The 17,656-nt window shown below is 41.0% G+C and overlaps 1 protein-coding gene across 1 annotated transcript in view; it reads right to left on the bottom strand.

Moving 5' to 3' along the window:
• focad (focadhesin) overlaps positions 1-17,656 on the bottom strand; it is a 60,496-nt gene that overhangs the window by 39,819 nt on the left and 3,021 nt on the right. The window contains exons 2-7 of the mRNA XM_008300512.1: positions 14,589-14,660; positions 12,470-12,544; positions 12,152-12,306; positions 8,854-8,952; positions 701-802; positions 217-436 (exon numbers count right to left, since the gene is read on the bottom strand). Of these exons, the coding sequence (XP_008298734.1) occupies positions 217-436; positions 701-802; positions 8,854-8,952; positions 12,152-12,306; positions 12,470-12,544; positions 14,589-14,645 (708 nt within the window). The 5' untranslated portion in view covers positions 14,646-14,660. The remainder of the gene's footprint in view (positions 1-216; positions 437-700; positions 803-8,853; positions 8,953-12,151; positions 12,307-12,469; positions 12,545-14,588; positions 14,661-17,656) is intronic.

The following is a 17,656-nucleotide window of genomic DNA, read 5'->3' as shown; positions in this document are numbered from 1 at the left end:
GCTGCTTGTCATACCACAGGAAGTTAGACTGTAGCAGCCAAAAACTAAAGTGTGAAATGTGCAAGAGCGTGGCTAAATTAAACTCATTTCCTGTGTTCTTTCTTCTAGACAAGATATGCTGAACTTTCTAGTTTGTGCACCATGACCTCAAAAAGCAATTAATTCAAGGCAGTTACAGCCGTCTCGTGAATCACTGCCTAAACATCTGTGTGTCACCTGCATGTGTGGAACCAGCTGACAGAGGCAGAGCAGCAGGCTGTCAGACACCGCTGAGGTCTTCTCCTCGGTCTGGGAGGGTGACGCGGCTCCTGGCTGCACGGGAAGCAGCACCCTGAGGAGGCTGTGTCGGAGGAGGGCGTGCTGGGGTTGCCTCTGAGGTTCACAGTACAGGTACCGCAGGAAGGGACCCAGCATGGCGATGTAAGCTGCTTTATTTCTGCAGTGCAAATACACATCGTGGGGTAATAAGAAACTATATTTTCAAAATGCAATTCTTTTTTCAACACTCAACCACATGTGAAACCTTGTAAACCAAAATGCCACATGGTAAGTATCTGTATGTATTTGCCATTCGTGCTCGGTAGCAGCCGAGGGTGATGTGATGAGTTGGACTGCGGAGCTCGTCACAGAAAAAAATTATGCAGTAAAGAAGTGAGTGATTGGATGGTGGGTTCAAGGCCTCTGCTGTGGCCATGCTTGCCTGTCAGCAGCCTGCCGAATGAAGTCATCAATCTCCAGCAGCAGAGCTGGCCAGCAGTCCGCTCGGTTCTCCAGGGCGGTGATGTATGGGTGCGGGCTGCTCCTGTGAAACAATGGAAAGGTCATGTTCACATCACAGATGCAGTATACCACTTTCTGATTTGAATTCTGGCCCCCACAGCTCCCTGATCTCATCATTATGGAAGAGCTGTGGCAGGTTCTCCAAGGTGGTTCGAGCAACCAAGCTGCCAAACACCTTGAAAAACTACAAGTGCAAATTATTAACAGTTGATAATTAAACATTTTTAAAGCGTCTCCACTGTACTTTTCACAGGACTTTATATCATCACATTTCCAAATAGAGCTGCGATGAGTCTAAAACTCAATCCAGAGTCATTTATGTTGCTTGCAGACTCAGATCAAAAATGCTCTGGAGACTTGTGCTGCAGTTCATTTTCCCACTTTCTAAGCTTGGGTGCTTGGACACTTTTTTCAGATCTCAACCTAGTGTTTTCCTTCCAGGTCCCTCAATACCAATTATTTCAGTAAGTCTTTTAAAAGAATGGTCCATTTACTGCCTGTTTGAAACTAGCTGGTGTGTGGTCTCAATTTTGAGGGGAAAACTAATCTGCATTTACATCGGCTCAGTCTTTGTTATATTATGTACTATAGTACAGTAGAGAAAATGCTTTTACGATATGAAGGCTTTCCTTGCATGAAGTGGTGTGAACATTTTCAGGATCATCTCCGTAGTCGGCCACTTCAGTGTAAGATCCAACAGCTTCAACAGTGACATCTCAAACTCCAAGTGCATCAAAATATAGAGATAATGTATAGAATAGTATTTACTGTGAGCAAAGATCTTACTTTTGGAGAAATGTCTTCTGGTGTGATTAAATAAAAATGGAACTGTGTGGCCAAAATGAAAGCCTCACTTTTTCCAGAGGAAAAAAAAAGTGAGGCTTGCAAGCTGTAGAATACCATCCCAACCATGAAGCACGGTGGTGGCAGCATCATGTTGTGGGGGGAATTGCTGCAAGAAGGACTGGTGCACTTCACCAAACAGGTCCAACAGCTTCAACGGTGATATCAAATCCCAAGTGCACCAAAATATAGAAATAATATATAGAATAGTATTTACTGGATGTAACTCCAGTTCTATGAGCACACAGGAAAAAGGTCAATGTAGATGTATTATGTTGCCTATATTGTGAATTTTAGGTTGTTGATGGCGATGAAAGGAAAAGACAGCTACTTGGACATCAAAAAGGCCAAAAAAATGGTCTTTGTTATCCTGTCTAAGTTTAACCAAACAGCATCTGCCTTTCCTGAGTTTAACGAATCGACACTATGAGCTTTTCAGAGCTGCTCAGAACTACCTACAGCTGGAGTAGGAACTTCTTTCTTCCTCCAAAAACAGTCCTGAAAAGGTTCTACTGGGGCAGTTCTTGCGTTCAGAACACACCCAAAGGTTTAGGCCTCCCTAAAACCATGGATTGCAAGATTGTTCTTCAGGGGGAAAAAAAGAGTGCACTTTATCAACAGATTAGTAGCCCAACCCGAAAAACATGAAGAATGATATCAGACGCAGCAATCCACTGCTGGATGCCATGTGGTGCATCATAGTTGGAAATCTTATGGCATCATGACAAAAGACAGGTTCCTTCTCTACCGTCTCTTGTGTCATTTGAAAACTTCGACAACAGGTAAAACAGATAAAAAAGAAAAAAACGTTTTGCTAAAGGAGCGCAAACATGTAGTCTGTCTTGTTTCTCGGCTAAGACGGGGTTAGAATTTATGACACTATAATCGCCAAATCTGAGATAGCGACCATCTAATTAGACACAACTGTCCTGTTGTCCAAACTTGAAAATACAGGATAACAGCAATTATCTATTTTCACATTGTATTTTTCTTGTTAGGTTTTGCCAATTGTTTAAAATGGTGAAAATGTAAAAAGGGTAAAGTCACAAGTTGCCAATTCCACCACTCCAAGGTTTCCCTGTCCTCTACCTGTCCAGTCCTGTGAAGATAGACAGTGCTCATTATCCCTGAATTTGCGAATCCATTAACCCCAGAAAAAACCCTGGGGTCAAATCCAAGGTGAAGTCTCTGTGTATTGTTAGGCTTCCAGTCCACAGAAGGACAGAGGTTAACACAACAGGGTGGGGGTGTGTTTGTCGGGGGGAGGTCAAAGGCACCACAATTACCCAACGCATTCCATCAGTCATCACGTATCCAAGTTTAGGAAGGAAGTTCACTGACTGAGCGTGTCTGTGCCTGTGACAGCCTAAAGCGTGGGCCAGACGGGAACTACTCAGTGGCTGAACTCCCCTCCTCCACCTGCTCTTTCTATCCAGCCTTCACATGGCCTAATCTGTATGACCATCTTTGCCCCCCCTCCTCAGGTTCCCTCCAGACCCTTAGCTTCAATACAGCTCCCATCCATCAGCCTATTGCAGCGCTCCCTACTTTTCAGCTGCCACACAAAGGAAGAAGTCAAGACAAGAGATCTTCCTCGTTTTAGCTCGTCTCCAAGTTCACCGTTAAATCCGAGCGCCGGCAGACAAATGGGCCAGGCAAGATCTATCTGTTGCAACACCCAGCTTCCTTTGGATGTCTATAGGTTTCATCAGCCTCTAAGGTGAAGTCTGGGTTCAACCGCAGACCAAATAAAAGCATGAGAAAAAAAAGGCAAGCCTAACTAAAACATGATCCATTACTTAAATTTTTAAAGCAATCTTTAAGCAGTAGCACATTCCAAAAACACTCCTTCTCACTCAACAGTGAAATGTACTTGTCCTCATCCCTAAAAACAATGATACTCTGGCTTTGAAGGAAGAAAAAGCATTGGAGCCATTCACATACTAACAAAATTGGCACTAACAGTGTGGAATATCAGAAAGTTTAGCTCTGTATTGCTTGTAAAATAATAAACACAACTACAGCTAAGAAGCATTACAGTCATAAATTAAGAATGTTGTCTGACCACCAATCATATTATCAACGAAGACTGCTTTTTGCAACCCTTTTCTCAAGAGGGAAAAACTGTCAAGAACCACAAGTCTGCATTGAGTGTCTGTTCAGAATTGTAGTGTTGTTTACTTATTATTTTAGTTGGGATTCTGTAAATTTCAGAGTGCAATGTCTAGTGCTTAGCATTGTTAAAAAGAATGCCATGCAGAGATGATAAGAAATGGAAGCAGAGTGAGCGAGCTAGGGAATGACAAGATACAAAAGGTCCTGGCAGAATGCAAATTTGAGATGTTGCAGTTCACGGTTGCAGCCTTAACTCGATAAACCCAAAATCTTGCTGGCGGGTTTGACAGGCATGCCTTTTAAAAAGAAATAAATCACCAAAATTAAGCCATTTATCTGGAAAAACAGAAAGACTTTCCAGATTTTCCAGTACCTTTTCAAAGGACCTTGAACTATGTGCCATCATTTAATCAAATCCAAGTTTAAAATTGTGATATTTCATCAAAATTATTTGATTCCACGTCTCACTTGCTCGCAATAAATGGTTTGCTATTGTTGACCACACCGGAAGGTATAGAGGGAAAGCACTTGAATAGGTATTCAATGTTTTAATGAGTTTGTATTGAGACTGTAAGTTCTTATTCAGTCACTTAGTAATTCATTCTAGTTAGCAGTTTGCATTGTGGTCCAGTAAAACATCAGCTTGACCCAGCAAGTTAATCAATAAAAAAATTAAGAAGGACAAACAAGTTGGAATATCACAACACTGCAGCAATTGAGAAGCAGTGCTAGAAAACATTTAGTATTCTTCACCCTAGGTAATGAATATAAGGCTGTTTGCCAAAGGTTAAGCCTCATCATCCAGAGGACTCTTAAAAAACTAAGCTCTTAAAAAAGGTCATCACTGGTAAAAATAACAAACAGGAAAAATATATTTATGTAAGGCTATGTAGCCCAGCTGTATGACACGTCATACACCTACACATATGTTGAAGCCAACAACTTGAAATTTTTTTCACCATTCCACAAATTATATATTAGCAAATTATAGTTCGGGGAAGCTGATGACATCTACTTTGTGCATAAAGCCAGTTATTTTTCCAATTATTCTTTATAGACAGATTAAAGGTGATTCCAGTGGGTCAGACATTTACCTACATTAAAATGATGGTTCCAATCTAGAAATTATATATCGTGGCTTTTGAAGGTTCTCATAGGCTAATTGATATCAACTGAGTCTACCTGTGGATGTGTTTTTACTGGTGAACACATTCATCTATACAAGATAGGTTTAAGTGTCATCATTGGGCTCAGGAAGGAGAAGTCTTCTGTCTCATCGAAATGAACCTACTTTAATGCAAAACATGCGAATCAATCACACAAAAACAGCTTTAAAAAAAACTTTTAAAGGTGCAGAAAGAAACAGCTACAGAAATATCTCAGGTCACAGGAAAATGAATCCTCTATCAACTTAACATGAAAGGCCTCCCAGTAAGGAAGAAGTCACAGATGTATAAATAGCCAGTAAGAAGTCAGACCACAGTTTGCAACCGCACGTGTGGGTAAAGATCTTACTTTAGAAGAAATGCCCTCTGGTGTGATTAAATAAAAATGGAATTGTGTGGCCAAAATGACCATCCTTAAGTCAGAGGAAAAAAGTGTGAGGCTTTCAAGCTGAAGTATACCATCCCAACCATGAAGCATGGTGGTGGCAGCATCATGCTGTGGGGGGGAATCTCTGCAAGTAAGACTGGCGCATTTCACAAAATAGTTAGCATCATGAGGAAAGAAAATCATGTTGATAAATTGAAGCAACATCTCAACATCAAAGTTGTGGCAAATGGCCTAAGGACAACGAAACTAAGGCATTGGTGTGGCTGATGTCAATCTAATAGAAAAAAAAAGCAATGAGGCTTAAAAATGTGACTCAGTTCCACCAGTTCCATCTGTAGGAGTGGGCTGATATTTGAGCACTTGCTGTGAGAAACTTGTGGATGGCTCCTTGCAACATTTGACCCAAGTTAAACAACACAATGCTACCAAACACTAACAAAGTGTGTGTAAACGTTCGACCGACTGGGGACATATTGAAAGAAATAAAAGTCGAAATAAATCGTTCTCTCCACGAACATTGTGCATGTAATCTTTTGACTTCAACTGTAAATCCTGAAGGGTAAAACGACGGCCAATACAGATGTTGACTGAACTGAAGTAAGTTAATAAAAACTATGTGACAGTTATAATTTGATAATACTTTTGTATACTGCTCTAACTGCAGAACCACTAAGGTGTCCCAGAAATCCATGTTAACATTTATCTCAAAAAGCAAGATGCCAAAATGCAATAGTCTGAGGAGGAAGTTGGTCTTCAAAATATCAACCAAGACATAATTCTTGCATGTGGTAGAAAGAGATGAATGGTTTGTGTAAACTACATGAATAAAAAAGACCTTCTTGCCCCTGCCTACTGTCCAGATTTATTCCAAACAAATGAAAATACAATGTGAAGGTTCCATCAAAAGGCTACAAGTAGAATCACTGCTGTCCTCATTTAGTTGTAACAGGGATATTTATTTCAATACAAACGCGCAGATTACCATCTGATTGTACCTGAGCAGACAAGCCAGATACATTGAGTATGTGGGAAAGCCTGCAGGGGACAGTCAGGACAGACTACACCGCTTGAGCCAGACTAACATCACATGAGAAATGAGGTGGTGTGGCGGACAGAGCCCTGAACCTCCCCTGATCCTGCTGGGGGCTGAAGTGGCTCAGAGTCCCGGTGGCAGATTGCACGGGGCTGCGGCGAGCAGACGGTCAACAATGGGCACCAGTGTGCATCCTCCATTAATCCCGCAGCATTTACAGTTACCCAGCAGTGCCAGGCCCGACGACCAATGGCGGGCCAGACTGCCAGGCCAACGGCGCCACCCTGCTGCCCTCAACACATTCATCTTCCCACCAGGGAGGTTCAGGCCGCCAGACAGACGCAGACAGCAGAGACAGCGATGAAGACGGAATGAGAGAGAAGGACAATGGGAAGGAGGGAATGAAAGAAAGTAGGGATAGAGATGTGGAGGAAGAGAGGGGAAGAAGGAGAAGCATTAAAAAAAAAGGACGGTAAAGGGGGGAAAAATGGAGAGCAGGGGGAGGAAGGGAAACATGAAGGAAAAAAGAAAAAAGACAAAAGCAGCTCCGTTTTTTTTTTTTTTTTTTTTTATCACCCGCTGTAACTGATTAAGGAGGCCCCAGGATCTTGGCAGAGGTGCCGATCTAAGGATGGTGGAGGAGGAGGAGGAGGAGGAGGATGAGGGAGGGAGGAGGTGACTACATCCAGACTGCTGCAGTCCTGGGGATAGTGGAGTCCCCGGGGATATCCAACAAGCTGACCTGTGCCACAGAAAAGTCCCCCTACTCTAATATGGAAAACAGGAAAAGCAGGAAATATTGGGAAAAAGAGCAGGAGCATAACATGCAGTAGTCTAGGCCAGCCATGGTGCGAACCAGCGACTCACTGCTCATGACATTTGCACCACTTGGGTTCCCCTGAAAAGTCCCCCTACACTGTCTAGCAATTTCTAGTTCATTCCCCATTTGTGGGTTTACCGAATTGCTTGTGTCTTTTTAGTGATGTCCCTATCTCACAAATTAACTTAGTGAGCGCAACATTATGAATACTCAGAGGAATGATGAGCAAACCTGCACTTTTTTTTTTAAGAAGTGGAAAAAACTTGAATTATTTTTTTAATTCTCTTGCTCTTGAGCTCCTCTCTTTTGTGGGAACCCCCTGGGGTCTATTCTGGGCCCCCTTTTATTTACTATATACACGCTACTAAAACTGTACATCCCAATAAAGCATGGCACAGATGTGTCACTGAGATTCCATTTTCACCTGGTATTAGCATGCAATCTGTATCCAGAGGAAGACGCACGTTAATACAAGGTGTAAATTCATGCAGAACACTTTGGGATTGGAATGCGATCAGATCGAATTGGGAGGCGGTCAGGCTCGCACTGTGTCACATCTCAGTCAGGTGTAAATGTAATTCCACAGCAGGATGAGAGGTGGCCGAGCTTAAAGAAACCCAACTAAAGCTACAGGTAGTACAGTAATGTCAGTTATGCAATGTGAAAAAATAGAGCATTGCTTTCTTTGACGTGGGTAATGTTTGATGACAAGACGGCCAGTCCCGCCTCACTTGCACATTGAGGTTGAATCAAACACCTGTAGATTCAATGTCACTGTCCAGGTAACATATCCAGATAGCAGTCATATGTATTCCCAACTGTGATTATGTTCAGTCTTGATGTAATGCTGCCAAAACAGAAAAAAATACTGTTACCTCTTCTGGCCCAAGCCTCAGCAACTTGAGGCCATTTTCCACTGCAGGGCCCTTTAAGGAATGACCCAAATCTTTGAATATATTGTGCACATAGTTGGGTAGATACTTCTGAAAAACTGCTCTATGGGTGTTGATGGTGATTGGTTCAAATCCCATCAGTCCTTGCTGCCCTTCACTGGTCATCTGTCACTTTGAAGATTTGACAGCATGTTTATATTATCTTTATTATCATGTTCTGATTATATCTGTAAGCTGCACAGTTTATCTGATTACTGCTTGAGATCTTTTGGCAAGGCCTTAAAAATGACCGCAAAATCTTGACTCGTTACCAACGGTGATGGTCTTGGCACGGGCAGCTCAACTGCATATGATGTTACTCCTGCATCCCTGACAGCACAGGAGGATAGGCTTTGATCCATCTTGGTCGTCAGAGAGGAAATACTCCTCAAAGGTAAAGTAAATAAAAATGCACACCCAATTCCAATCCATGCAACCTTGTAGCACTTGGATCGCAGTTTAACTCAAGGAAAGAGTTACAGATAGTTGATCAAATGTAATAAAGACAGAAAAATGTGTACCAACTGGCATTGGAAAGGGTCAGCGCCAGATGTTATTATATGTCCTCTAGATGTTCCTGATTTTATTACGTTGAAAAAGGAATGGATGTACCAAAATCCGTTCATCCCTGATACTGGGTGAACTTCATGAAAACAAGAAGACACTAGAGGAGCTTTGTCACAACTTATGTTCAACCTGATAAATTAAAGAGTAAATGGATAAGTCATTTTATACACAACCAACACATAGAGACACAACCTATGAACCAGACTGACCTGATGGAGTAAGGACAGGTGAAGGGTGTTTCTCCGTCTCTCTGGTCAGCCTGCATCTGTAGCAGCCGTCCAATGACTTTTATCAGCTCCTGGACATTTCTGTTGGAATCAAAAACAGAACACAGAAGAGATCGTTATCGCAACACAGGGAGTCTGAGGAAAATCTGTGTGTACAGAAAAAAACGAGCCAGGTTGAGCCTAGTTGCCCAGCTTAGCTTAAAGTCTAGAAGCAGGTGGTAGTAGGCATAGAGGTGTTGGTAGGTGTATTTGTATCCATGCTAGCCTGGGTAAAAATATACCTACCAACACCTCTGAAGCTTGTGAATATTCTTCATCTCTGGATTTCACCCTTATATCAGCTATGGACACTCTAGATGTAGCATAAACCGTTTCTTCCATGGTATTGTAGTGGTTACTTGCATGATTGTCCCTTTTTAATATGCATCACTAAAAGGTCAAAATGACATAACAAAAAGACAATTTGTGGTTTCAGTGTGAGCTATGCACTGGAACTATATTTTTAACAGTTACGTCGTCCATCTAGCACTTCACCACCCATTTACCGGCCATAGTGCGGGTTGCCAGATACATTCAGTCACACGTTTTCAGCTTTAAACCCAGTGGGACTAATCCTGGCAACCTCACTGTAAGGACAGAACTCCAGGAAGCTCTGCACCCATCTGTTGTATGTCAGGAATAAGTTTGAGCCCATAACTCTGCCTCTAAGATGGCATTTTTATGTATACATTGGCATTCTGACGTTCCTGTAAATGCACAGGTTTCCCAAAGAGAGGTGTTGGTAATTGCTTTTTTTCCACTTTGGACAGGGCCAGGCTAACTGTTACCCTTCGCTCACGGTTTTTATAATATCCTGACTCCAGCTGTACTGCACAAACACACCAGATTGGTTTCCATTTTCTCATCTCACTGTGGGAAAGAAACTTTTTTGATAAAAATTTTGAGATTTTTCTTTTTAGTTTGTATGACATGCAGGACCAAACCTCCAAACTGTGATAGCATCAACACTAAACGGGGTTAATATCGATATTTGTGGCCCTTAATTCAAATCAAATGCAGTCCAGTCAGTGGTGTCCATCGTACGGCTTTCAACTGCACAAACTCTTGTGAAGATGAGAACCCAAAGCTAAGAGAAAGGCTAGTGAATGCCATTAATTAAAAAAAAACGAATTAAAGATGCCACGAGAACTGATACTTTGGTACCAATTCAATGACAAATTTCTACTTGTAGAACTGTAGAAAACTGTAGACACTGAGTATACTGGACAATAACAACATCATACAGAACAGTGGCAGCAGGGTCTCCTGTTATTCCAAATAACATACTTTGTCCTTTTTCATTCGGCATGTACAACAGCTGTCTTTACAAAAGTATGCACTGTTGCTTGCTGTCCTGCTTATATATTCATAGCAGTCTGCAGTGTGAAATCACCTGCTTGTGCATTCTCAGCAGTCGAAGCTTGTTTAGTTAGAACGACAGAGGTCAGAATGGCCAGTAAAGCATGCTGGTTTGCACAGTGCAACAGATGTAGTCGGACACCCTGGTGATTTTTGCAAACTGAATTTGACATATGATGTATTGTGACACTCTAAATCATTTCCTGGCGTACTACATAGTATCATAGTATGGGTATTTAAGTTGCAAGTTGGAATGAACCGTGGAAACACCTTCAATCTATCTAAGCAGCTCAATAACAGGCATCAAGGTCTGCACATCGAACTAAAAACTCGAAAATTGACTGAAATGCTTTGTAGAGCGGAGAAGAACTGCTAGATTAGGCTTAGGACACATTTCACACTTCGCATATTAATTTCATCCAAGTTAAAATCAGCATTTTAGTTAGTGCAGTATTAAAAAAAAACCCGTCTTTTTTTTCTCCCTCGGGTTTATTTTCAGATTTAGATTTTGTTTTGTTTTCTTATTAGTTTTTATTTCAGCAGTTTTATTTATCTCCCTCCAACTTAGGCCAACACTCTTACGTGTGCATTTCATGCATCGTTATAATGTGGATTATGGAAATAAAATAAAATCTGATTATTACAAAAAAAAAAAACAAAAAAACATTGTCTTTATTTTGGGAGCTAAAAAGACTATGTGTAAGTATTTTTTGCTGTTGTTGTTGTTGAACCAACCGTTAGCTTGAGATAATTTTTTTTGCTAATTTAACTTTTTCAAAGTAAGGTGCATCGTATAATGTTGTGTTGAAAAGTCCAGATGGGTAGAGGGGGTAAGGACAATGAGGCAGGGATAAATTATGCTGTTACATTTAGTTGTATACAAAAGTATGGAAACCCCTGAGCATATTTTGTTGACATGTGATGTAAAAGTATTAATAGAGCCCCGTAGGAGATGGCAGTATGGCCTAAACTAAGTTGTATCACTTAAAGAAAAGCTTTAAAAATGTATTTTGTCTTGAATTTTGAGTCTTTTTGTCTTGTTTTGTTGTCGTTGTCCCTCTGAACCTTTAAACCTATTGGCTAGATGGAAAAGATGACACCATTTATCACAGCCAGAAACTTTAAAAACAAAAAAAAAAAAAAAAGCTTCGGATTTTAAATTTTTTGCCGGTTCTTGATTCCAAATGTTATCACTTTATTGTACGAGGGTACTTTTCTTTAATTGTTTCAAACAAGGAACGTTATATAATGCTTTGTAGTAGCACCAAAATGGGAGTTAGGCCCCAGGTCACCAGGTGAGGGTGAAAACATTTTTACATCTCCTTGTACATGTCTTTTTTTTTTCTTTTTTTTTTTAATCTCCAAAAATTAACTGTTTGCACCCGATCCTGTAAAAAAGACAAGTATCCAAAAGTGACATGACAAAAAATATCTGTGACTTTACACAGAGCAGAAAGGAGAAAAGCATTTAAACAAATAAAAAATGTAAGAGGGAAAATATCTATACTATGTAGAGCCATTTCCTCCACATTTCTAAAACCTGTGTTCATTTGCAAAATTGACAAAAAAAAAAGACATTTTATTAAATTTTTTTTCAATTTTGTGAAATAAAATAATTCCAATTTTCTTTTTTCTGTTTTAAAGATTCATGTCTTGGTAACTTTGTCATGCGACACTGAAGACATTTTTAAGTTCCCCCTACTTCTAGCCATGGTCGTTCCATTTTCACAGAGGTGCAGGACTTCATATTGCAACCAAAAATAAGGGAGGCAGGAGCAGAAAGAACACCCAGACGCTGCTTAAGGGCTCAGAGGATTAATACAATAACAACCCCACGTCTTTTACAAGAACGTTCTTGTTGATACAGGTGTGTTTTGCGTACCTGGCAGAAGGCAGGAGGTTGAGGACGCTGTTGAGGACGTAGTGCAGGTCTGCGTGGCCCTGATCCACCAACAGAACCACGGCGTCGCAGCAGGCGGAACGCACCGGGGCGCAGTCGCTGCTGCACTGCTGCCACAGCACCTCCATGGCTGGGCCCTGACACACAGTCAAGCCAAGTTAAACACAGATTAATTGCCCAAACTTTACGCTTTCTGTGTTGCATCATGAGAAACCACTGTCAGAAAATGCTTCACGTTAGTCAATAAAAACATTCTACTTTCCATTTAGCTATAAAAATCATAATCCTAAGGGAACCTACCTGGGTGGAGGACTGAGCGATTTGCCCATTTGACCCTTTTTCCTTCAACACGGCAGCGACAAGGTTTCTCACCGCCTGGAAAACAAAAAAAAAACAAATTTTTAAATAGTGTTCGGGGAGGGGATACGATTTCTCAACAGTGGTTATAAACAGTTTATAGTTTACCCTTTCGCAGAGGACGGGAGTCGTGGGCAGATTAGATTACAGTTACAATGGATTCCAAAGGTTACATGCTAACGAGAAAACCTATCAAAAAAAAAAAAAATCGAGAAACCGCTTCTGCAGGAAAAGTCAACAGGAATCTCTTAAGGGAATCAACCCGGTCTTCCAAACACTCACATTTAGTTTGTACACATAAGAATTCATATCTTTGCTGCTTTCATCCACTATAAAAAGTGCACCTGCTCTGTTGTTGTTTACTGATGGGCAACCAAGGATGTTCCTCAAGGTTTTTTTTTTAGTACACAGAGGATCAAACGTTCACTTCTCAGGCCTTCAGACTAACTTTTTACATTGTTTGTAAGTGCACTCTAAACTTTTCACTATTTCTTTTCGTGCTGAATAGTAAATTTAGCTAGACGAAGACGATGCCATGATACAACCGTGATCTCTTAGAGGTGATATACGGTGCCTGGTGACGCTCCTTTCCCACAAGAAAGTAGCACAAATAGGCTACGAATGTGCATAGACAGCGGATGTGGAGCTACAAGTAGGGATGGGAGGTGGGTGCTGACCTCTACCCAAAATAAAAGTGACCCGACGCCCCACATGAGTTAGATATTAGCAGCAGCAACACCAGGAAACAGCCGGAGCACTGAAATGACTATAAACACCAATAAAGGGCATAAAAATATCCAAAAAAAGACACATTTTGTAATTCAGTTTTGTCTATCAGAAGACAAATACTGTAGTCATCTTGTACACAAAATATCGCAAAGCTAAAATACAACACCACCTGACAGAAACACCTGTGAGTCAAAGCACAGGGCACAACAGCCCCTGCACATTGGTTGCCAGCTCAACCCATAGACTGTATAAAAGATGGACGTAGCTTCCGTGACGTCACCCGTTGGTTTCTGCACTGAGAAAATGAAGCCAGGGTTTTGCTACTTCCTGGTTGACATCTTGGCTTTTTGGAGCCAGTGACGCAAAAATCATCGGAGGGCGATGGAGCCATAGGAGCAGTGATTGGTCAGACGGATTGAGAGGCACATTTACCGTCTTCTGCTCGCTTCATCTGTATGGTCGCTGCCGACTGTCAATCAAGCCAGCCACGCCCCTTGCCCCGCAAAATGTTGATGATTTTTTAAAAATTCAGTATTCATTTATTTTCAGATTGGCCACCTGATCTCTGGATTTGACCATGAAAACTAATTTTAAAAAAATCCTGAACTGGAGGAATGCAGTATTTCATGACCTGTGATCACTTCTTTTCCAATTCAAGTCTATGGGAGCCAGGGCTTTTTGGAGCCAGGACTAACGGACGTAGTGATATTGCAGGTTTTTGACACTTCTGGGTTGGCTTCATTTTTCGGGGCTGGTTGCTACGTCCATCTTTTATACAGTCTATGGCTCAACCAGGTGAGCTACAACAGGGGCCCGCTAAGGTTGTTTTTAATACCCACCCAAACCCACTATCAGAACCAAGCAGCATTGCCCGACCTGCACGAATATAGACGGGAAGAAAAGGTGGCTTTGAAGGGACAGCTACTATTACTGTTTCAATATGTTTTCTTCTATTAAAATTAAAGGTGTTTTGGTACATTTGAACAGGTACAAGCTGTATATCTACATCAGGACAGGCAGATTTGCTATAAACGTGGGTAAAAATGGCCACAGGTGCATACTTTTCCCCAAAGCTAAGATTTGAGTGAACGGAGCTAAAATGTTCGACACAAGCGGCCATTTTTTTTTCCCCATACGTCATCCCAAATCAGTTGTACCTGTTATCATCAACAACTTTGTGCACCACACAAATTCTAATGTCTAGTATCTAAGTGTGTATCTTTGTGAAAGCAGCCCCAGGCGCTGAAGCCCCCATCCTGCCTGTTGAATTATTGCAGGACAATAGATCTGGATGGGACACACGTGAAGCAGCTGTCACGGCGAAGCAGCTCACCTGGGCTTGTATGACGGGGCTGGGGAAATCAAACCGTGTCTTCAAGCTCTCCATCATATCTGCAGGTCATGCCTGAGAGCAGAAAGAATCCTTTATTTTAGAACAAGCTCAAACTTCAGAAAGTAACATGTGCTAGAATTTAACTTTCAAAGAATCTCGTCAATGAAACACAAAAGAATAATTTCAGAGAGGAAGCTGGGAACACCCTCCTATTTAACGCCACAATATCACATAACAGCGGCGGTGAAGTCAGCCTTTGAAACAAAAGCTCGCTGATGCAGCCACCTGTCGCTTCATAGCACTAATGGAGCGAACATTCCAGGGAGAAGCACTGCTTGGAGGCATTCAGGCGCTGACCCTTTGAAAGCCGATCCCAGACGTGCGTTATCAAATTATTGGCCCGCAGCCATGACATAATTTTGCATTAATTATTTACGAGTCATCAGTACACCACCTTACTCGCTAACTTGCAGGTTGCTAAGCAGACGAGGGGCCCGTCTCAGGTTGGTGTGACAACATACGGTGCAGGCGCCGGTGACCGCCAGCTGTCCGGGGGCCTGAACGCAACCAGCAAGATTTGATTTGACTTGGAATTTCTGCTCTGTGCATACTTTTTTTTTTTTTTTTGCGTGGTGGAGTCACAAACTAATATTGAAACTATTAAATTAAACAAGTAAACCATATCACCAGCTCCTATACACATCTGTGATTTCTTAACACATTGTGTAAATGATCGTAAACAAAAAAAAGGTGCAGATAAATGTTCTTTACGTTTTCATCGGCATGATCTGAAACGTCTCTGGCTACATCATAAGCAGTGTTGAGTTTAAATGCTTCACTGCTTTAGTTTGCTGCTGCTTGGAGCTCTGCTGGTCATGCCCCCATCAAGGGTTTGGTTTCTTGCCCTTTTTTTTTAACATCTTGATTCCAAATATCAATGCTTCAACAGCTTTGGCCACATTTGCCAACAAAAGCAATGCATCACGTCCCACATGTTGAGAATTTACTTGAGCTGGGAGGTGCCACAGTGACAGGCTCCTTGTTTAAAGAGGGCGCAGGTTGTTTTTTGAAGCTACAACTTACAGACGTCCCTTAAACGCCTCACGTGCGATTAGACGCTGCACAGAGAAGCCTCTAGTCCCCTTCAATTACTGGGTCACAGCAGGTCAGACACTGAGAAAATTAGTTTTGAAAGTGTGAAATGAGGCGTTCTGATGACCTGCTAACAATGAAAACGTTCTTTACAGATTTTTGGTCACATGTGCCGTCAAAATGGTGGCCTGATGGTGTTTACTCATTGGAGCAATTGGCATGTTGAACACATTCATATAGTGCAACCTACTTAAATGTGACATCTCATTCAGGAGATAAATCATCAATAATCATCCTAAATGTTCATATATATAATTTACAATGGTTTATTGTATATTTAAATCTCAGGATAAAAGCTTACTAAACAATAGCATTGAACTAGAAAAACAAACATCAATCAAAAAAAATGCAATTTTTCATTTCATATTTTTGTATTTTTAAGATTAATGTCAGTTATCGTATTGGCCACCACCACAACCACTGCTTTTTTTTTTGTTCTTTGTGTTTTTATTTTATCTCATTAGCTTCGCTCCACTGCAGAGGGGATTGTGTTTTGTTTACTTTGATGTTATGACATATATTATATCATAGGGGTTAATTTTTCCCTTTTGGGAGGTTGGACCCGGCCCCTTTTTTCTTTAAAATTGAGGAATTGGAAAAATATATATATATTTTTTACCACATGTTGTGAAAAAAGGAAAATTCACAATGAGGCAATTGACAAAAATTTTAAGTCGCCATGTGCTGTTATAAACCAACAGTTATACGGTCAGTGTTTATCAGCATATTGCTCCTTATTCTCTAATATCAAAGTCGATTTTCTTTTTAAAATTTTGAACCTGCATCATTTAGATCTGTCTTTGCTAGCTGGTACTTTTCTTCCTCTTTGCTTTCAGTGGCTTATTTAGTTGCTGCCTCGACTGGATGAGTGGAACAACATGAAGCTGGCCACAAGAAGTACGTCATAGACTATAAAAATCTAATACTGACATGTCACGATCAATACTTAAAAAAAAAAAAATCATTGCAACATGTATACTAGCGTTGTGTTTTTTTTTGACGTAAACATTTCTGGTTCCAGCTTCTCAGACCTACATTTTTACTGTTTTATATACATTTTTTTATTACTTTTAGATTATTTTAAAGATCAGTGGTAAAAACAAAACGTAACCTGTAGCTCGAGTTAGACTGATATCATTGGTTACCTGTTAAGAATTTAATATCCCATTAAATCCTGTGAATTTAGAGTTTTATTAGCAAGCGATGTCTCCATTAAACCATTGCTTGGTCTATATAAAGCATCCAATCAGTTAAACACACTCATCAACAACTCACTACTCCACTACACCAACCCCTCCTGCTATCCCCACCCTTCCATTTCCACTCTCACCCCAACCGGTGGAGGCAGACGGCCGCCTTTCCTGAGCCTGGTTCTATCGGAGGTTGTTTTTTTTGGTTCCTTCTCACCGTTGCTGACCGCTTGCTCAGAGGGAACCCAAAGGCTACTTTAGACTTTTGGGTTCTCCGTTTAAAATTCGTAAGATCTTCACCTGACTATGTTGAGTGCTATGAGATGACATATGTTGTGAATTGGTGCTATATAATTAAATTAAATGTCTCGCTGGAGCAACGATCCAAACTTTAAAATGTTAACTTTACAATGTGACGAGAAACGGCTGCAAACGTCTTTGCGTTTGTGGACCTGACAGCTGGAGCTGTTCATGTTCTTGTAGTTTTAGCTTTAGATTCGGCTACGACATGTACGTTTGTCGTCGTCTTTATTTGTATTCTTCCCTTCCAGTTGGAGAAGGACACTGACATTGGTTTAAGTTGACATTGGTAATGGTAATGATAAAGTTGATGTTGATGATGATCTTGCTTTTGCTTTGTGGTTGTGCCTCAATATTTGTGTTTGGAATGCTCAACTTGTTCTTCGGCAAGTTGTTTTATTTTTCCCGGGCCGTTTTTTTTTTTTT

The sequence above is a fragment of the Stegastes partitus genome, unplaced genomic scaffold, assembly GCF_000690725.1.
Source record: "Stegastes partitus isolate 25-593 unplaced genomic scaffold, Stegastes_partitus-1.0.2 Scaffold1553, whole genome shotgun sequence".
NCBI classification, from domain to species: domain Eukaryota; kingdom Metazoa; phylum Chordata; class Actinopteri; family Pomacentridae; genus Stegastes; species Stegastes partitus.
This window is presented reverse-complemented; position numbering and strand designations above follow the sequence as displayed.